At 37.2% G+C, this 22501-nt stretch overlaps 1 protein-coding gene across 5 annotated transcripts in view; it reads left to right on the top strand.

The window, feature by feature from the left end:
- FKTN (fukutin) overlaps window positions 1–22501 on the top strand; it is a 72333-nt gene that overhangs the window by 13674 nt on the left and 36158 nt on the right. For all 5 annotated transcript variants that reach the window (XR_009346339.1, XR_009346340.1, XM_059141973.1 and 2 more), the window contains exons 2-6: window positions 287–475; window positions 11584–11643; window positions 16033–16236; window positions 19905–20182; window positions 20842–20974. Coding sequence is in view for 3 of the 5 variants with exons in the window: in XM_059141973.1 (XP_058997956.1) it covers window positions 371–475; window positions 11584–11643; window positions 16033–16236; window positions 19905–20182; window positions 20842–20974 (780 nt within the window). In the remaining 2 variants the exon portion in view is untranslated. The remainder of the gene's footprint in view (window positions 1–286; window positions 476–11583; window positions 11644–16032; window positions 16237–19904; window positions 20183–20841; window positions 20975–22501) is intronic.

Genomic DNA, 22501 nt, shown 5'->3' with positions numbered 1-22501 from the left:
CTACTGAATCAGAAACTAGGTAAAGTCCCCAGATCTCTGTTGGTCAGGTTTTACAGATATCCCATTTATGTTTATTATTTGCAGTTGTTGTTTGTAGAATGCCATGATAAATATTTTTGTTCTTTCATATTTGGTCTTGTATCTGTTTATTTAGGAGAGGAAATTAGCAAATCAACGAATGTTCTGTAGAACTTTAGGTAACTTTCTTTGTTGTGGTGCTGGTTATTAGAGGTGAAAAATTGAAAGTAGGTTTTTGTTTCTTTAGAAATATCTTTTTTGTTTACAGAAAAAAAAGAGTGTCTTCTTATCCAAAAAAGATGAAACGAACACGGTTACTCTCAAAAGACAACCAAGTGAGCACCGCAGACTAATGAGCAGAATCAATAAGAACGTGATTTTGGCGCTTTTAACTTTGGCAAGTTCTGCATTTCTGCTGTTTCAGTTGTACTACTACAAGCACTATTTATCAGCAAAGGTAATATTTTTTCTCTTTTCTCATCATTAGGCTTCATTTTAACTGTATATTTTCCTAACCTAGCTCCCTAGTTCAGTACATAAAAATAATCTCAGTTTTTCAGATTCTTGCAGAAATAGTTCCTACTGAGATTCTCATCTTTGTGAAGTGTGGCAAACAATTCACCATTGCAGTTAAATGTTACTGTAATAACATGCTATTCAAAGATGCCAAGTTTTGGTAATGTTTAATCTATTGAAATTTTTTTCTGATACAGTTATATAAAAATTGTTACTCTTCTAAACACATCATCCCTTATTGGAAAGAACTGAATAATAAATAATTTTGATAAAATACCAAAATTAGTTTATTTTAGTACAGTGTACTTCTCCCTCCCATTCTAGGGGAGGATACTTCTCTGCCCTAGTTGACCTTGACCACGGACTTACTTTGGCTGGTGGAATGTAACAGACATATGCAGAAATTTCAGAGGGGCTGTTATGTGACTTCCCCTTTGTTCAACCCTGACCTACCAGGAGAGGAATGTGCCCTGGGTAGATTCTGCCCCTCCAGTCTGGGCCCTGGATGGAATGTATGAAGCAGACCAAGGTGTAGCTGCCTGGCTGACTTGTAGATCTGACAGAAAGTAATGTGTATTAGGCTTTAAGATTGGTCAAGTTAATTATGAAGCATTGTTATGTGGATTGCTGGATGTCATTGTACAGATGAGAAAACCAAATAACAGAGATGTTAGGTAACTTACCTACACAAATCACCCAATTTCTAATATCCAGGGCTGACAGTCTATACTTTACTCCATTCTTTCCAGGCTTAATTATTTTTTAAAAAATTGACAAATACTGAGGCTACCAGCTATCTTGGGTGTTTATCCAATGAATGTCTGTGTGTGACATCTCTTATCCCTTTCTGATTATTTTCTTAGGAGAACGTCCTAGAGTGGAATTTCTGGATCTCATATGCATGTATTAGGTTTTGTCACATATCGCAGGGTTATATTCCGTAAGGATGAGTAGTGTGCCTGATTTCCTGTACCCTTTCCAAATATGGAAATAATAGCAATAGTAATGACAGTAATGGCATCTGTATTAGTTAGAGATGCTTTGGATGACTAATAGTAGCTTAAACAAATAGAGGGGTATTTGTATTTTCTACCTTTAAGTTCAGAGCTTCTAAACTTCTCTTGACATTTTCCTTGTGCGAGACAAGGCTGGAAGAAGAAATATTGCATTCTAGAAGGCTTCTACTTTTGTGACATTAGCCAGCAGATTTCCAGATATAAAATAATCTGGGAGAGCAAGGTTTTACTACCGTGTTGTTCTTGTTATTTAGCTTTTCCACACTTTGTAATAGAGATTGAAGAAAAAAAGTGTGAAAGTGGGTGTCAGGTCAGCTTACACAGTATCTGCCACAGCAGCTAACATCTTTTTGTTGCTTATATGCTTGGCATTGTGCTAAGCATTTCACATACATTTAATTCTTATAACAACAAATTGAGTATATCTTGTGCTTTCGGTTTTCCCAGAGAAAAAAACTGAGGTTTGTTGAGATTTATTAATTTGTCCAATATCACATAACTATTAATTTCTTTTTAGAGAGAGAGAGAATAAGCAGGTGCAGGGGCAGAAGGAAAAGGAGAGAGAGAATCCTAAGCAGCCTTCCTGCCCAGTGTGGAGCCTGATTTGGAGCTCGATCTCATAACCCTGAGATCATGACCTGAGCCAAAATCAGGAGTTCGACACTTAACTGATCCACCCAGGCACCCAATGTCACATAATTATTAAATGAGGGAGATAGAATTTAAACATAGGGAGTCTACCCCAAGAATCTTGTTCCTAATATTAAACTCTAGTAGTGGTCATTTATTTGATTACTAATGGGGCTAAACATCTTTCCATATGCTTATTGCTTCTTTTTAGTTCATTTTTGTCCTTATTTCTTTGTATTTCCATCTGCATATTTTTCTGGTGGTGTGTTCGATGTTGTTTTAAGGATAATATACCTTTATCATATATATCTCAAACATTTTCCTGGTTTATTAATTTGCCTTTTAACTTTATATTCATGTATAACTCTCCCAGTACATTTGTATTTAATTTTTTGGTTAGACAGCTTTCTTCTTTAGGGGATCTGGTTTTTATGTCATAAGTAGCCCAAGACTGGAAATATTCACCTGTATTTTCATCAAAAATTATTTATATATTTTTTTTAACTAAATAGAATTTACTTTAGGATAAGGCATGAATTAGATATCTAACTTTAAGTTTTTCCCAGATGGTTAACAATTTGCTCCGATATCACTTTTTGAATTCCCTTCATTAACTTAGAAATCCCATCTTAATTATACATTAAATTCCTACAAATAACTACTATCCTGACCCCTTCCCCTGAATGTATTATAGCTTTATTTGTCAAAAGCACAAACTCAAGCCTGGGATTAAACCTATCTATACTGTTTATTAGCTGTGGGATCTTGGGCAAATTACTTCTAAATGCTGTTTCCTCATCTATAATACAGGGAAGATAACAGTACCACCTTGTAGACTTGTGAAGCTTAAACAAATGAATGCATGTAAAACATTTGGAACAGTGCATGTCACATACAAATCAGGAAATATGGGCTTTTTGCAGGGTGGGCTTTTTTTTTTTTTTTAAGGAAAGATGTCACCTAATACAAGGTTTATTTTTTTTTTCAAGTAATGTCTTTCATTCATTGATTCATTCATTCATTGATTCGTTCATTTTGTTTCAAGTTTTAATTTAAATTATAGCTAGTTATCATATAGTGTATTACTGGTTTCAGGAATAGCATTTAGTGATTCATTACTTATATATAACACCCAGTGCTCATCAAAACAAGTGCCCTCCTTAAAACCCATCATCCATCTAGCCCATCCCCCAGCCACCTCCCTCTATCAACCTTCAGTTTGTTCTCTATAGTTAAGAGTCTCTTATGGTTTGTCTATGAGCTATTTCTCAAAGGTTTATTTGTTTATTTATTTGAGAGAACACCATCAAGGGGAGGGACAAAGGGAGAGAGAGAGAGAATCCTCAACCAGACCTGCTGAGCGCAGAGCCTGACATGGGGCTTGATCCCAGGACCCTGAGATCATGACCTGAGCCAAAACCAGGAGTTGGACGCCCAACCGACTGAACCACCCAGGCACCCCATGAGCTATTATTTTTATTAATTATCTTCAATTTTATAATCAAAAGTTGTATTTGTTATATTGTGTCCATGACATATAAACTTCTTTAGTAATAAGCCCCATATTCATTAATTAAACAAAATAAGGCATAAAATTAAATAAAGTTCACTAAATCTGTATATTGTTAAATTTGAAAATTTCTATTATTTGTACTAGAGTTCTTGCTTTTTAAGTTCACTATTAATAATAGGTAGAAATGATAATATCTAAGTTCTGAAATATCAAAGGTTACTTTTATTAAAAGTACGGCAATTATATTAAACTATTCCTAGACAGTAATTTTGCATTCTATAAAATGAAGTTTTAAACTTTATTATCTCAAAATTTTTATTTGAAAGTCCCCATTCGCCAGGCTTTTTTTTTTTTAAAGATTTTATTTATTTATCAGAGAGAGGGGGAGAGAGCAAGCACAGGCAGACAGAATGGCAGGCAGAGGCAGAGAGAGAAGCAGGACGCTGGGATCATGACCTGAGCCGAAGGCAGCTGCTTAACCAACTGAGCCATCCAGGCGTCCCTCACCAGGCATTTTGACAGGGTGATAGAAGCAATGAGAAATGGTTTCTTTCTTCCATTTATTTATTGGGGACGGATGCTACTGGAAGTATGGACGCTTCTTGCATGTTATTAGTGTGAAGATAAAATACAATCTGTAAGGAATACAAGCAGTTTATGCCAACAGGAAAAAAATGCTTTATTTAAAAATAGTAGGTGTAGTTAGAGTAATAGATACTGAAGCTCCCAACTTTTTTTTTTCTTTTTTTTTTAAGATTTATTCATTTATTAGAGAGAGAAAAAGAGAGAGAACAAGCAGGGGTGGGAGAGAAGCAGACTCCCTGCCAAGCAGGGAGTCTGATGCAGGACTCCATCTCCGGATCCTAAGATTATGACCTGAGCGGAAGGCAGATGCTTAACTGACTGAGCCATCCAGGTGCCCCTGAAGCTCCCAACTTGTAAATTTTTTTCAATTTTGTTGAAAATATTTACCCTTTTAGCTTTTTATTTAACTTCAAGATCTCACTTAAACTTTAGGGAAATACAGATGGATCTTGAGTATTCTAGTATAGTTTCTTGTGACACAGGAAGAGAACTCAGTTTTATAAACGTTGTTTACTGATTGTACCTGAATTGCATTTCTCATTTGTTCAACATTCTCATATACTCAATCTTAGATAAAGAAAATTCATGCAAATAAAATGATTTCTAGTTCAGTTAAATTAGTTTGATTTGTTAGCAGGAGATTACAGAATGGTAGCCGTGATCAGCCCTCACTTATAGGTCAGCAGCATCAGTGGAAAAACCATGATTTTTAGGTCATGTTTGAACTTCAAGGCAATTTAGAAGGACATTTGAGATTATGTATTAAAGCTAGGACAGGAATGAAAAGTTGGTTTTATCTGTGATCACAGTCCACTTGTAGTAGTGAATTCCTGCAGCAGTAAATGTCCAGGACTGCAAAGCTTTTCAGGCTTTTTTCAGGAGAGAATACTCTTATCATTGGTTAGGGAAGAAGGGTTATTGCTATCTTAGGGTTAAGGAGATCTACTTTTGATCATTTCTAGGGCTTCACCACAGAATTCCTTTTGGCCCTAGCTGGTTAGACAAATTTAACCTTTCAAGATTTTCTCAATGAGGTCTGAATTATCTAGTTACTTGTCAGCATTAAAGAGAAGGATTTAATATAGCTCTTGTGTTGGCTACAACTCCATACATGGATTTGACTCATCACATTGCAAAAAACAACTCTCTAGATCTTTGAAACACAAACTCTTGTGTGATGACCTTGTGAGCATTTTCTTTGAGCTCCAGTTTTCAAGTAATTGGCTGACAGTTTGCATCACAAAGGAAGGGGTGTCTGTAGGACCCACTTGGGAATGTCAGTTGTTCCTTGTTTCTTTCCTGCACCAACCAGGACTGTGATTATAATTCTGTGTGTTCATTCAGTCTGTGTTTATTGATTACTTGTTTCATACAGGCTACTTTACAGGAATACAGAGATAAATAGAACACAGGTCCTGCTCTCAAGGAACTTATAATTTGATGGAGGAGGCAAGAGCATTAATTCTTGAGTTCGAGGCCCACATAGTCCCGAGTTCAAATCCTCATTTGGTTGTTGCTTACTGCAAAGTCACCTAACTTTTTTGAGCCTCAGTTTCTTTAAATGGGCCTAATAGCACCATTGCTGGTTGAGATAATGTATGAAATGCATCTCACTTAGTGTTTTATATATGGTAGATGCTCAATAGATGGTAGTTGTTAGTAGTTTACACATTCTAGTCCTTTTAAAGTTTACATTGCTGTTCAATAAGTGAAATTGTATTTAATTATTACAGGCTTCTCACGAGCCTACACTTATCATTTTTTCATAAGTAAGTTATCTGGGGCCCAGATATCTTAAGCTTCTTGCTAAAGATTGCCAAGTTCAGGTCCTAAAACTTACATCTTCACTCATAGAGTCTTCTAGGAATATGTTAAAACAAAATACTGTAGCACTGATAAGATATGAAATAAGATGGCTTTAAGGTATTATGGGTCACAGTAGAAAATTGTAGAGTATTGCTGCCTCAGTGGAAGGAAGACAAAGCTAACGGACAGTGTTTGTATAAAGCATTGAGTGAGCCAAACCTTAGTGATGTTCTTAACTTAGAACCATAAGCAACACCTGTGCCTGCAGTATTCAGCTATTCTTATTACCTGGAAAGCCACTTACAGGGTTCTGTGCTAGGATGTCTTTATTTGCATTATATGTAGTGACCTCTGTGTGTTTGGTTAGAAGGCCAGGAGGGAGTGGAAAGGGGAGTTTGGATTTCAAATTCGGCAATATTCATTCACAGTGAACAATTTCATGTGCCATTATTAGACATGGAAATTAATCTGGTAGCCATTTTAGATCATGTGTGACAAAGGTTTTTAAAATATTTTGAGTTGGTCAGTTGCTTGCTAAAATCATGAAAGAAACATGATTGTAGGGCGCCTGGGTGGCTCAGTGGTTAAGCCGCTGCCTTTGGCTCGGGTCATGATCTCAGGGTCCTGGGATCGAGTCCCGCATAGGGCTCTCTGCTCAGCGGGGAGCCTTCTTCCTCCTCTCTCTCTCTCTGCCTGCCTCTCTGCCTACTTGTGATCTCTCTCTCTGTCAAATAAATAAATTTAAAAAAAAAATCTTAAAAAAAAAAAAGAAACATGATTGTAAAAAAATCTTTGACTATTGGCTATGCTCTGAAGGATAATATATGGGTCATTTCTTGAGGAAGAGTATTCCATCTGATAATCTGATGTAGTATGATGAACTTTGATAAATACTGTTGTTCCTCTCTTCTTATTCTTTCCTGTACCCACCCACCTCCAATTACCACCATCGTTCAGGAGAAATGTGGAAGAATTTATTCCATTAGAATTGAGGGATATTTAAACAGTACTTCCATGTATTCCCAGACTTGAGACTTTTAGGTGTTTTAGCCAAACACTTTGTCTTCTTAATAAACAAAGCTTTTCTAGTGTCTCAGATCACATTTATGAGTCTTAACAGTAAGACCTTCAGTGACTTGGGAGTAAGTAAAAGAACACTGCATCTAGTGGAAGGAAAGGCACTGAGATACAGAGGGGAAAGTTGCCTAGAGGGTTGGTAAATTTACCATGGTTCGTGTTTCTGATCCTTAGGATTGCAAATTAATTTTTGTAAAGACTTTATTTATTTGACAGAGAGAGAGAACACAAGCAGGGGGTGTGGCAGGTGGAGGGAGAGGGAGAGGGAGAAGGAAGCCCCCTGTTGAGCAGGGAGCCTGACCCAGGGGCTCCAACCCAGAATTCCAGAATCATGACCTGAGCTGGAGGCATACACTTACTAAGGCATACACAGACTTATGCCCCAGATTGCAAATTTATAAACAGTTGAAAAAGATCAGGTTTTTAAGTCTGACTGTTTGATTTTTTTATAGGCAGGAGTAATAATCATGCTAGGTTAACAATTCTGGTTTTTGGTTTCTGCAAGCAACTGGTTGTTGTATACTGCCTTTGAAAAAATGAAAGGATTTTTCCTTAAATATTCACCTCCTATATCCCAAATACTTTCTCTTTAATGGCATATCTTAATTTGACTCATTTATCAGTGGAGTTCAATAGCCACCAGACTTTTTCTACCCTGCTTTTTGGTATCTGATTCCATCTTTCCATTTATTAATTCACTTCACATAATTTTTACTCTACATTCCTACAGGACTATCTTTAGGCTTTAAAAATTTTTTTAAAACTCCTGATTTTATATAATATTTCTTTTAGAACATTCAGCCATTTATTTCTCAAGTGTTCATTGAGTGCTTACTATGTGACCAGCACAGTACTAAGCTGTGAGAGTACTAAGTTATAGTACTAAGCTGTAATCCTTGCTGTATAGGAAGTCACAAATGGAGTCATAATCTTAGGTCATAATCTCAGGGTCCTATGTCTAGCTTTGCACTCAGCACAGAGTCTGCTTGAGATTCTCTCTCTCCCTCTCCCTCTGCCCCCTGCTTGCTGGCTCTTTCTAAGATAAATAAATCTTATTTAAAAAAAAAAAAAGAAATAAAGAAAGAAACCTATAAAGAGACACACAAGCAAACGACAGTATAATATGTTACTTCTTCAAAGCATACTTCATAAACCCTGTTCTGCCTACTTTACTAGTTATAGTTTAAGAACTCTTCTGTTCTTTAGTCTTTAGCTTTTGTAACCCTCTTTTGTACAGCTGTCACAGTTATTTTTCTTAAGATGTGATCCATGTATTCTCATAGCATACCTATGGAATAAGATCCTAATTTCTTACCATGGTATGGTAGATAGTCTTTTCTACTCAAGATCCTGTCTTCCCCGCAGTCTGGGCTTCAGGAGGTAACCTGTATGGACTGCATTAGCTGAATTCCTTGCCTTTTCTAGCCGAGGTCAGCCAATGGGAAACATCACCCAGAGGGTGGAGACCAGGAGGAAAGAGGGGCCAGGTTATTCTCTTGGTTCTCTCTTTCTAGGATCATTGCTCCATAGGGACTGCATTCCTTCGAAACAGTTACAGTGTAACCACTGGGTGCCAGTAACTGTTCCTCACCAGAGATAGATTAACCATTCAGACAAATGAAATTTCAACTGCAAACTTCCAAAGGCCCTTGAAGGGGCCTTAGGAGTATGTTATAAAGCTATATATTTTGGTGACATTTGCAGAAGATATTTTTGCATTCCTTTTCTTAAATAGGACCACCAAAATTGTGTAATTTTCAGGCCCCTATAGAACTGGATCTTCCGGGTGCCTGAGTGGCTCAGTGGGTTAAGCCGCTGCCTTCGGCTCAGGTCACGATCTCAGTGTCCTGGGATCGAGTCCCGCATCGGGCTCTCTGCTCAGCAGGGAGCCTGCTTCCCTCTATCTCTCTCTGCCTACTTGTGATCTCTCTCTGTCAAATAAATAAATAAAATCTTTAAAAAAAAAAAAAAAAAAAAAAAAAAAAAAAAAAAAAGAACTGGATCTTCCTATGTCCTTATCCTTGATCCTTCAAGCTTAGGTAATTTCAAAGTTTATAGGGAACAAAAAACAGCTGAATAACCTACTTAGGGAAGTTATGGCTGAATATTTAATGGACGAAATATTGAATAAATTTTGAGTTGGTTTTTATGAATATAAGCTTTATGAGTATAAGTTTTCCGGGTAAAGAAGGATGGGAAGGGCATTACAAATAGAGGAAACAGCCTATTTGGAAAAGATGAGCTGTGTGGAATCTATGTGGATATCTAGAAAAGGATGAGCTATGTGGATACCTAGAGACCAAAGGAAGCACAGAAGTCTTGAGGCAGGAACATGCCTGGCAGTTTTAAGAATAGCAAAGAGATGAATTTGGCAATAGAGAACTTTTGCTTTTATTCCAAGTGAAATTGGGAGCCATAGGAAAGATTTGAGCTGATATGTGACATGATCTGACTTAAAAAAAAAAAAAACAGTAGTAGTGAATGCTCTGTTGAGAATAGACTATTGGATCAAGGGCTAACACAGACCAGTTAAAAGGCTGTTCTAGTAATTTACACAAGAGAATGATGTCTTGGATAAGGGAACTGGTGGTAGAGTTCATGAAAAGTGGAAAGTAGAGCTATCAGAATTAGTGTATGGGCTAGATTTTGGGTATAAAATACAGAAAAGAATGAGGGATAACTTTAGTATTTTGGGCTTAGATAATTGGAAAAGGGAAGTTGCTGTTTACTGAGATGGGGAAGACTAGGAGAAGTAAGCTTGAGGGATGGTTAAAGATCTGGAGTTTTTTGTTTTTCATACATGTTAAGTTTGAGATGCTTATTTGACAGCCAGATGAAGAAGGTGAAAGATAGTTGAATAAATTTGTAATTCAAAGGACTGGTTTGGTTGGAAATATAGGTGTATAGATTGTATTTAAAGTCAGTAAGAGTAGATAAGTTACCAAGAAAGTGAACGTAGAGTAAAGAAATGGGAGAAGAGTCTCCCTGTGTGAGTTTTGGGACCCTCCAATACATCAGAAGTGGAAGACCTAACAAATGAGAGTTAAGAAGGAGCGGCCAGAAAGAAATAGCAGGAAAACCAGAAGCAGTCAGGATTCTGAGAGCCAACCAACTGAAGTGTTTGAGTGAGACAGACGTGATCTACAATTCTTGATAGATCAAAAAAGATAAGGGTAATAATAATAATAATTGGTCATTGGTTTTAGCAACATGGAGGTCATTGGTGATCTTGATGAATACTTGGAGGAGTGAATTTAATCTTGTGAGCACATGAGGAGAGGACTTGGAGGCAATGAGAACAGAGAGCCCATTAAGGGTTTTGCTTGAAGGAGGACAGAAAATTGTTAGTTGGGAAAAGAGGGGTTGTTTGTTTGTTTGTTTGTTTTAAGATAGGAGAAATACTATCATATTTATATATTGATGGAAATGATCCAGCAGAGAAAGCAAACAGCTCGGAAATTCAGCCTCATCTACTAATGGACAGCTATGGTGAGCAACAAGGGCTGTGTTACAGAGTTTTCAGTCTCTTTTTAAGGATGAAGATTACAAAGCTGTCTCTTAGTGCTTTATTCTCAAATATCCCTTGTTATGAAAATGTTATTGTCTAAGTTGCAGAGCTTACGAGAGACCAGTTCTGGCTTTACCTTAATAACTCAGTATATCTCTACCTCTTTTCCTGCTTCCTTCCCTGCGTTTAACAAACCATCATTAAACATTTACTCATTACTAAGCTCTACACTAGTCACTGTCAATACAGAGAAGGATTGGACTTGGTCCCTGCCCTTAAATATGCAGTGTAGGGGGGAGATGAGTCTCCTTTTTAGGAAATTGGGGTATTTTTCATTTTTTAGGGTAAGGCTATTCTTCCTGTTCCTCAGCATCCTCTCATCTATATCTTCTAGGTCAAGAACATATTCAAGGCATAAGAAACTTCCCTGGATCTTCTTAGGGCTTGAAACATTCTTCCTATTGTCTCTAGACCATCAGACATTCTTTTTCAAAATACTTTCAAAGTATTTGGGGGCTTATCAGATGAAAACTCATAATGCTTTCTTCTGATCCTCTAGACCTGAATATTTTTAAAAATTTTTCCTTTTTAGTGGAGTATAGTTGACACCTAGTGTTACATTAGTTTCAACACAGTGACTCAGCAGTTATGCTGTGCTCACCACAAGTGTAACTACCATCTGTCATGCAGCACTATTAGAGTACCATTGATTGTATTCCCTTGACTGTATTCCCCGTGTGTCCCTTTCACCCCATAACTAGAAGCCTATATCTCCTACGCCCCGTCACTCATTTTTCCCCTCCTCCCACTCCTCCCCTGTACCCGCCACTAGTTTGTTCTCTGCATGCCAAGCCAAATAAGTCAGAGAAAGATAGCTTTGAATTTACCAAAAATTTTTTTTGTTATCTTCTTAGAATGGAGCTGGTTTATCAAAATCTAAAGGAAGCCGACTTGGATTTGATAGCACACAGTGGGTATGTACGATAAGCATGAGTGAAATTCCTGCTTTACAATGTTCATTTGGTTCGTTTGTTTATGTACTTGATAAGTATTTGTTGAATGGTGACAATGGTAATAGCTGTCTTGGTGGGCAGTGGGAGTGGGTGATAGAGTGGAAGAGGTAGGCCCTGGGTCAAGTGCATTACATGCAGTATCTCATTTAGTCTTTATGGACACTTTATGAAGTCATATATACTGTTATCCTCAGTTCACTAAAGGGTTTAAGGCTAGTTGGCTAATAAGTGACTGAATCTAGATTGTAAGTATTTGCTTTCAAAATTCTTACTCACTTAACTATGGTACATCCCCAAATGAAAAAATGTATGAATCAGAATTGAACTATGAATAAGGGACAATGATGATTAGGAATAAAAATCAATTCAACTGGTTTCCTTTTTTTTTTTTTAAAGATTTTATTTATTTATTTGACAGAGAGAGATCACAAGCAGGCAGAGAGTCAGGCAGAGAGAGAGGAGGAAGCAGACTCCCTGCTGAGCAGAGAGCCTGATGCGGGCCTCGATCCCAGGACCCTGAGATCATGACCTGAGCCGAAGGCAGTGGCTTAACCCACTGAGCCACCCAGGCGCCCCCTTTTTTTTTTTAAGATTTATTTATTTGACAGACAGAGATCACAAGTAGGTAGAGCAGCAGGCAGAGAGAGAGGGGGAATCAGGCTCCCTGCTGAGCAGAGGGCCCAATGTGGGGCTTGATTCCAGGACCCTGGGATCATGACCTGAGCCGAAGGCAGAGGCTTAACCCACTGAGCCACCCAGGTGCCCTTCAACTGGTTTCCTTTTTAAGATAAGGAAAACTAGCAGTGTATATGATATATCCCTGTTTTGATTTATAAATTTCAGAACCTATACATTTATAAAAATAAGTTTTCTTACCTTTTTTCTTTCTTTCTTTTTTTTTTTTTTTTAGATTTTATTTATTTATTTGACAGAGAGAGATCACAAGTAGGCAGAGAGGCAGGCAGAGAGAGAGAGGAGGAAGCAGGCTCCCTGCTGAGCAGAGAGCCCCATGCGGGACTCGATCCCAGAACCCTGAGATCATGACCTGAGCCGAAGGCAGCGGCTTAACCCACTGAGCCACCCAGGCGCCCCTGTTACCTTTTTTCTAGGCAAATTTAGAATGAAAAAGGATGCTAGGTTACTAGTTACTAATAAAAAGTTACATTTCTCCTGTTAGTATACACTTTGGATGTGACTAGTCATTTCTTGTAGATGACTTCAGTCTTTGGCATCTCTTTAACCAGAGACACGAAGCTTCTAAGATAGAATGTAGATTTTCAAAATCATGAAGCAGCAATGAAAGAGTAGTAATTCTAGGTCGTTGCTGGCACCCGTTGGTTTTGAACTATTATTTAAAAAGTAAAGTCTGGGATATCCTATACCAGGCTCCTCAACTATGAAGTATCAAGATGAACTTGTAATTTATTAAAAATAGTAGAACAGGAAGCCTCGTCTTTTTCATTCAGGGAAAGATCCTGAGGTGGGAGAAAATAATGGATTTTTTTAAAAGAGTTTACTTCCAAGATAAGTGAGCAAAAATTAAAGAATGGCTCACTACATTCAGTGAGTTCTCTTTGTTAATTACATTGCATGGTACTAAGAATCAGTCTTTGTAATTGCAGAATCATGAGGAAGGGGAGAAGTACTAAAATACTTCTGTAATAGTATTTTAAAAGGAAGGAGGGGCGCCTGGGTGGTTCAGTGGGTTAAAGCCTATGCCTTTGGCTCAGGTCATGATCTCAGGGTCCTGGGATCAAGTCCCGCATTGGGCTCTCTGCTCAGTGGGGAGCCTGCTTCCCAGTCTTTCTCTGCCTGCCTCTCTGCCTACTTGTGATCTCTTTTTCTGTCAAATAGATAAATAAAATCTTAAAAAAAAAAAAAAAAAGGGAAGGAAAAGTGAAATCTGATCAGTAAGTGTGACTGAGCCTGATAAAATTCTAGAATGAGTTATTAAACAGATGAGAGCACTTAGGAAAGAAAATGATTATTAGGAGCTAGCCTTTCACAAGAACAAGTCCCACCAAGCCCTGTTAGATGACGAGGCTATTACAGTCTTAGTACACCCTGTTTTTCAACAAGACATTTTTCTTTCTTACAAACAAAATGAAGGTCAGATGGTAATAGTCATGTTTATTTAGAATTAATTGGATTTAGAATCAGTTGGCCATCTGTTTCCAAGGAGCATTGATGATTGCATTGATAACAACCTGGAAGGCATATTTAGAAGGTGAGTTAGAGATTCTCTTCTCTACCCTGCCCTAATCTATATTTATAAAAATAATTGTAATGAAGCCATAAGTGTGTTCATCATGTTTGTATTTAACACTAAGCTGAAAGAGAGTCATTCAACAAATATTTATTAAGCACCTTATATGTGGTGGTGTCTGTCACTTCATCATCTTTCTTTCAAAATCTTTTATTTTATTTTCCTGGTATAAAACACAGACAGCAACAACCATAAGAGAAAATAAAAAGATAAATTAGAATCTCACAATTTAAGACTTCTAATCCTCAAAAGACTCCATTAAAAAAAGTGAAACAAGATGGGATCAGGAGGGAGACAAACCATAAGAGACTCTTAATCTCACAAAACAAACTGAGGTTTGCTGGGCTGGGGGAAGGGAGAGGGTGGTTGGGTTAATGAACTTTGGGGAGGGTATGTGCTATGGTGAGTCCTGTGAAGTCTGTAAACCTGGTGATTCATGGACCTGTACCCCTGAAGCTAATTATACATTATATGTTAATAAAAAATTAAAAAAAAAAAGACTCCATTAAGAAAACGAATAGAAATGCCATGGAGGAGGAAGTATTTGCAAAACATGTATCTGACAAAAGACAGGGTATCAAGAATATATAAAGAACTCCTACAATTCAAAAGCAGATTTTTTTGTTTATATTCTTTATCAAGTTGAGGAAGTATTCTATTCCTGATTTGCTGAGAAGTTTTAATCATGACTAGGTATTGAATTTTGTCAAATGCTTTTTCCGTATTGAAATTATCATAGCGTTTTCCCCCTTTATTCTGTTGATATGGTAAATTTCATTGATTTTCAAATGCTAAACTAACCTTTCTTTTTTTTTTTTTTTAAAGATTTTATTTATTTATTTGACAGAGAGAAATTACAAGTAAGCAGAGAGGCAGGCAGAGAGAGGAGGAAGCAGGCTCCCTGCTGAGCAGAGAGCCCGATGCGGGACTCGATCCCAGGACCCTGAGATCATGACCTGAGCCGAAGGCAGCGGCTTAACCCACTGAGCCACCCAGGCGCCCTAAACTAACCTTTCTTTCTTTTTTTTTAAACCTTTCTTTTCTGGGATAAATGCTGCTTGGTCAGGATATTTACTTTTTTGGTTTTTTTTTTTTTTTTTTTTTTTTTTTAACTACTGGATTTGATTTTCTAGTATCTTGATAGTGGTTTAGAATTTTCTTTTTTGGAATATTTTTGTTAGGTTTTGGTATTAGGATTGCACTGGCCTTGTAAAAATGAGTTAGGAAGGATACCTCCCTGCTCAGTTTTCTCATAAGTTTTGTAGAATTGGAACTATTACTTAAATCTTTGATAGAATTTACCTGGGAACCATCTGAGTCTGGAGTTTTTTCTTGTTGTTGCTATTGTTTTGATATATAACAAATGTATATATTACATATATATGTATAGCAAATATATATGAATATAAAAAATATATATGTTTAAATTCAATTTTGGTAATTGGTATAGGGCAATTCAGATTTTCTGTTTCATCTTGTGGTAATTTGTTAATTGTGTCTTTAAAGAAATTTGTCCATTTTATCTGAAATTTGTGTTTTTAGTAGGGGGCTCTACTTACTGCCTTAAAGAATTATATTTTAAAATATCACATTATTACTTGAAAATCAAACTATATATGGGAATAGTAAAGCAGGCAATATATTTTAGTTTGAATTTTTTGCTTAGAAAGATTAGTAAGCAGTATTACAAATATGAAGAAAAGTGGCACATACAATTGATTTTTTGTTTTGAAAAGGTTGACATGACCAATTTTTAAAAACTGACATCTGGTATTTCCTTTCCCACTTTGGCTCAAAAAGATTTAGTTAATACCAGGGGAATAATTTGTAAGCCCAAAGTTTTCATTTGGGATACAACTTCCCCTATAAAGATTTTGTTACTCTTTTGATATATAATTAGTTAGTAGCTTACTGTTCTCTAATAGTGTGTTGCATATATTTTTGTTATAGCATATTTTACCTTGTATTATAAATCTACTGAGTGAAATATACATATATATTCTTATAAAATTAATAAAAATTTAATAAGATGGGTTGTTGTATTGGTTTAGAAGATTTAAAGGGATTCTTTTCCTCTCAAACAGCGTGCAGTTAAAAAATTTATTATGCTAACATCCAGCCAAAATGTACCAGTGTTCCTTATTGATCCTTTGATTCTGGAATTGATTAATAAAGACTTTGAACAAGTAAAAAATACTTCTCATGGCTCCACTTCAGAATGCAAGTTTTTCTGTGTTCCAAGGGACTTTACTGCGTTTGCACTACGGTATCATCTATGGAAGAATGAGGTAATATGATTGGCTTTTAGATAATAGAATGTGTCTTTTACAAATTAGTGTGGGGTTAAACCAGTTTAAAAAGTAAAAAATAAAGTTCATAGAAATTATAACCTGTCTACACACATAATCTACTAAGTCAATATAAGGTCTTAACTATTATATAAATTAAAAATAAAAGGAAATGTTTATTTCAGTATGTAAATATTTAGTCATGACTACATTAGAAAGCATAATGAAGTAATTCAGATGGTTGCACTTTTCAGTAGGATTATTAAATATGATTAGCATCAAATATAGACTCATTATGAATGATATTGTTAGTAATGTGGTTTTTTTTAAATAGTAAACAAGTTTCCAACAACAGAAGAGTAAAATTATCTCTCCTTTAACATAGCTATTACAATCCTGGGAAATAGAGACTCAGATCATTATGAACAAGGTTATCACTGCAGGACTCCCTGATAGAACATTTGAGATTATTCAGGACACGGGGCAGATTTTTGTATTTTAGATTGTAGGATATCTAGTATTCCTCACCCATGCCTCTAAATGCCAGTTGTGTCTTCCTCAATCATTATGATAATCAAAAATATGCCCACAGATTATTTTTAAAGACTTTATTTATTTATTTATTTGAGAGAGAGGGAGTATGAGTAGGGGGAGGGGCAGAGGGAGAGGGAAAAGCAGACTCCCCTGAGCACGGAGTCTGGCATGGGCTCCATCCCAGGACCCTGGGATGATGACCTGAGTCAAAGGCAGACGCTTAACCAACTGAGCCACCCAGTCACCCCTGTCCACATTTTTAAATGTCTCTTGGATACAGTACCACTTGCTTTGAACACCAGTCCTTTAGAAGAAAGAGAATGTGCTAGAATTGGCAAAAACCAGTAGGACCGTAGCTGGTGGAAGAAGCAAAAGGTCAGAAGGGAGAAAGTGTGGAAATTTTATGAAGATTGTAAGGCCAGGCCTAGAAGTATTATGTGGTATTTCCTCCACATTCTTTTTTTTTTTTTTTTTTAAGATTTTATTTATTTATTTATTTATTTATTTGACTGAGATCACAAGTAGGCAGAGAGGCAGGCAGAGATGGGGGAAGTAGGCTCCCTGCTGAGCAGAGAGCCCAATGCGGGGGCTCGATCCCAGGACCCTGGGATCATGACCTGAGCCGAAGGCAGAGGCTTTAAACCACTGAGCCACCCAGGTGCCCCTCCTCCACATTATTTTCACCAAGACACAGTTTAACTCTATTTCCATAAAGGAGAAGACATTTGTTATTGCTTGGTTAGGGTTCTCTACCAGAATTAACACTTTTTCACATGGAACAGTATGAACAACAGTAACAACAAATATCTATTTTGACCTGCTGGGTACTACTCACTCTTGATTCCTATGGTTGAGGAACTTGTAGTTTATTGATAGAGTTTAAACAAACAAAAAGCAGTATAATCAGTACTATGATAGAGGTCTGTGTCTGTAATGAAATGAGAGCATGGATGAGGTTACACCTAATCCAAATGACAACATTCAAAAGCAGTAAGTGATGTGAATAATGTAGTCTTGGAGAATGTTTATGAATGCTATGGCTTTTAAGATGATAAACTTACAAACACAGCTCCGTAATTTAATAACATTAAAGTCTGATATTACCACTTAGGGCATTGTTTTCCTTAACTATAGACTAGATATAATAATATTTTCCTTTCTAACTTCAAATAGTTTCTAGGGACATCAGATGAGATAATGAATGTGAAAGAGCTTCAGGTACATTATATAAATATAGACTAAAGAGGTAGTATTAAGAATAGAAAGAACTGGGGCGCCTGGGTGGCTCAGTGGTTTAAGCCGCTGCCTTCGGCTCAGGTCATGATCTCAGGGTCCTGGGATCGGGTCCCGCATCAGAGAGCCTGCTTCCCTCTCTCTCTCTCTGCCTGCCTCTCCATCTACTTGTGATTTCTCTCTGTCAAATAAATAAATAAAATCTTTAAAAAAAAAAAAAAAAAAAAAAGAATAGAAAGAACCATGGGCTTCCTGAGTGGCTTAGTCAGTAAAACATCTGCCTTTGGTTTAGGTCATGATCCTGAGTCCCTGGATCAAGCCCCACATCAGGTTCCTTGCTCTACAGAAAGCCTGCTTCTCCCTCCTCCTGCTTGTGAGCTCTCTGTCTCTCTCTCAAGTAAATAAAATCTTAAAAAAAGAAAAGAATGAAAAAAACCTTAGATTTGGTTGGATAAGACCTAAATACTGGAACTGGCTTTGCCTTTTATTAATTTCGGTTTTTTAGACTTCTGTGAGTCTGCTTTTTAATCTAGCGTACCTGTGCTACTTATTTTATAAGATAGATGTCATATGTAAATACCATAATGGTTATAAAAGTTGCTTGGAAATTATAAAGTTCTGTTAGAATCTCAGGTGTTCTCAATAATTAATACTATTTAATCATCCATAGCACTGGCTGTTGATATTAGAACTAAAAATCTACAAGATAGATTAATCTTGTTACATGAGATTTATACCATAACTAATAGTGTTGGAAAATACACTTTGTTTCATAGTCTATTTTCTTTTTCTTTTTTTTTTTAAAGATTTTATTCATTTATTTGACAGAAATCACAAGTATGTGGAGAGGCAGGCAGAGAGAGAAAGGAGGAAACAGGCTCCCCACTGAGCAGAGAGCCCGATGTGGGGCTTGATCCCAGAACGCTGGGATCATGACCTGAGCCGAAGGCAGAGGCTTTAACCCACTGAGCCACCCAGACGCCCCATAGTCTGTCTGTTTTCTAATGATTTGCATTATGGTGGACTTCTGTTGAGGTAGCAGTTGAAGGTGCTGGGATATAAACTATGAGATGAAAGTACTCTTTTGAAGCAGTTTCTTTTTTTTTTTTTTTTTAAGGTTTTATTTATTTATGTGATGGGGGGAGACAGCAAGAGAGGGAACACAAGCCGGGGGTGGGAGAGGGAGAAGCAGGCCCTGTGCCCAGCAGGGAGCCTGTTGTGGGGCTCAGTCCAAGAACCCTTGGATCACTACCTGAGCCAAAGGCAGATGCTTAATGACTGAGCAACCCAGGCACCCCATGAAGCACTTTTGAAGATAAAAGATTAATAGAAGTTAAATTGAAAATTACAGGTTTTGGGCGCCTGGGTGGCTCAGTGGGTTAAAGCCTCTGCCTTCGGCTCAGGTCATGATCCCAGGGTCCTGGGATCGAGCCCCACGTCGGGCTCTCTGCTCAGCAGGGAGCCTGCTTCCTCCTCTCTCTCTCTCTCTCTCTCTCTGCCTGCCTCTCAGCCTACTTGTGATCTCTGTCTGTCAAATAAATAAATAAAGTCTTTAAGAAAAAAAAAATTACAAGTTTTATTTTAAGTGTCATCCTTACATTAGCATTTACTTTATAGATCTTAATCAGAGAACACTAACCTGAGCATTCTCTTTCCAAGGAAGAAATTGGTATTAATTTGCATAAAGGGAGTCTTTGAACATGTCCACCAAGCTATGTAGTTTCCCTTTTTGGTATTCTTTATTCTCCCACCACCACCTTCCCCCACTCTTAGTTTGAAATCTTTGGGCAAAGAGCAGATGAGCAAAAAAATATGTGTGGCTTAATTCGGTGTAAGAATCACTTTAGTTTTGCTACCAGTATTTGGTTAATATTTAAACTTGATGTTTCTTTGGTTTTTAGGAAGGCTGGTTTCGGATAGCTGAAAATATGGGATTTCAATGCCTAAAGATTGAGAGCAAAGATCCCCGGCTAGATGGGATAGACTCACTTTCTGGAACTGAAATTCCCCTGCACTATATCTGCAGATTGGCCAGTCATGCCATCCACTTGGTGGTCTTTCATGAGAGGAGTGGCAACTACCTCTGGCATGGCCATTTACGACTCAAAGGACACATGGATAGAAAATTTGTTCCTTTTCGAAAGTTACAGTTTGGTCGTTATCCTGGAGCTTTTGACAGGTAAATTCAGGATCTGAATAGGTGTTCTGAAACCTCTATTGTTCAGTCATGAATTCTTACTCTTTGTTTACACTTAGTAATTAAATCTAATATGTAATTCACACAAACCAGTTTTGAAATCTTAATGTTCATTGGGAAGAAATTCATGGACATGTGCATCAGGAAATAGATATAAGAATGTTCATAACAACATTGTTCTCAATGCCGTCAAACATTGTATATTCATACAATGAAATATTGTAGAGCATGGAATAAATGAATTAGTGCTCTGTGTAACAATAAAGATGAATTCTACAATGTTGAGTGACAGAAGCAAGATGTATAATAGTACAACTCTTGATTATAAAAAGTACAAGCAGAGGAGAAAATATGTTTGTGGATATATGCTTACATAGTAAACATGGTCAAAAGGTACAAACTTCCAGTTATAAGAGAAATAAATTCCGGGGGGTATAATGTGCAGTTTGGTGACTATAGCTATCAGGGCTGTATTATATATTTAAAAGTTGCTGAGAGAGTAGATCTTAAAAAGTGGTATCAGAGGTTAACTGAGGAAAATGTGCTTGATGTTTAGCTGTTTTACTTATGTTGTATATTTTGAAGAGGCTGCCAGTTTTCTGGGTTAAGTCCTTGTAATAAATCTTAACTTTTGTTTTCAGGCCAGAGTTGCAACAAATTACTATTGATGGACTAGAAGTTTTCATCCCAAAAGATCCAGTGCGCTTTCTAGAAGAAATACCACACTCTAGGTTTATTGAGTGTAGGTATAAAGAAGCTCGAGCATTCTTTCAGGTTAGAAATAATCAAATGTACTTTTTAAATTAAAGGACATGTGTTTATTTTTAATATTTCTGGGGAGGGGTAGGAAATGAAGGGACTTATGGAAAATCAGTAAGAAAACATCTTTTTGATTCATCTGTTTCTTCTAGATTGTTTTATTTTAATTTTTTAAGTAGATTAAAGATCTATTTATTTATTTATTTATTTTTGCGAGAGAGATTGAGTGTGAGCATGAGCAGGGGAATGGCAGAGGGAGAAGCTGACTTCCCACTGAGCAGGGAGCCCAATGCAGGACTTGATCCAGGATTGCAGGATCATGATTGAAAGGCAGGCGCTTCACCAACTGAGCCACCCGGGTGCCCTAAAGTAGATTAAACATTAACCTTAAAAAATGATTTCTTCCCTATTTGAACGGTACAATGTTTATGGAGCCATTGTTTTATTTGGATAGACTTTTGGTAGGTTTGGCACTGGCTCTGCTTTCAGTTGGGATATGCCATTTGCTTTATCAAAGGTGGTGTGTTCTTGAAGCCACCCCCATTAGGATGAAGCTGCTGTAGAAGACAGAACATGTAGATATGGGAATGATTTCATGGAAAATACAGTTTTTCTCTTAGGGCTGGCAATGAATATGAATTTTTTTGTATTTATGAAGAATTTTGAAGGTAAATGCTACACAGAGACCAGTGCTTTTTGAACTTTACTTTATTCTGCTGCTGTAGCTTTCAATTCAATAAACATTTATTGAAAGCCTGTTTCCCAAGCACTCTGCTGACCTTGTAATGTAAAGATGATTTGGAGAGACATGAAGGTTCAGCTCTAAGATATGACTGGAAACAGAAATACAATAAAAACAGATTTATGGAGGGGTTTTAGTACCCTAATCCTTCCACTTGCCCTTTATTTTCTGGGATTCCCTTCCAAAAAACCTGTAGACACATGGATAGGAGTGGAATGGGGAAATGAAGTACCAGCTGTATCGTTACTGGCCAAGTGCCCCACACCCTCAAATGCAAGGTTTTTCTGGTAAGCTGTGTTATTCCCCTGGACTGATGCCTGCCAGCCTTCCTGGTGGGTCTTCCCAACCCCATCCCCTTAAATCTGTAATCATGGAGCTGTGAAATGTACCCCAGTCAGCCTCATGGATGAAAAGCTGGCAAACTGCGTGGATGGATGGGCCGACTCATAGGCAAGTGCTGATCATCATTTATCACACAATAGTAACAGAACACAGAGGAGATGCAGCCTAGTGCTTGGACTTGACCACTTTGGGCCTTAAGGGGTTTTTTTTTTGGTTGCCACCTCTGTCAGAGCTCTTATCACAGTGAATTGTGAATGTATGTCTTGTCCCATGAACTTACTGATGACAGGCATCTTCTTTATTTACTTCTGTAACCCCAGTATCTAGAATAGCATCTGGCGCAAAGAAAGGATCCTAGAATTATGGAAAAATGTATGGAGAATAAGCAGCTCATCTGAATCAAGTGATTTTTTTTTTAATGACACTTATTAGGACTACTCCATTACCTAGCAAGCATT

Source organism: Mustela lutreola, chromosome 12, assembly GCF_030435805.1.
Source record: "Mustela lutreola isolate mMusLut2 chromosome 12, mMusLut2.pri, whole genome shotgun sequence".
In the NCBI taxonomy this organism is placed as follows: Eukaryota; Metazoa; Chordata; class Mammalia; order Carnivora; family Mustelidae; genus Mustela; species Mustela lutreola.
This window is presented reverse-complemented; position numbering and strand designations above follow the sequence as displayed.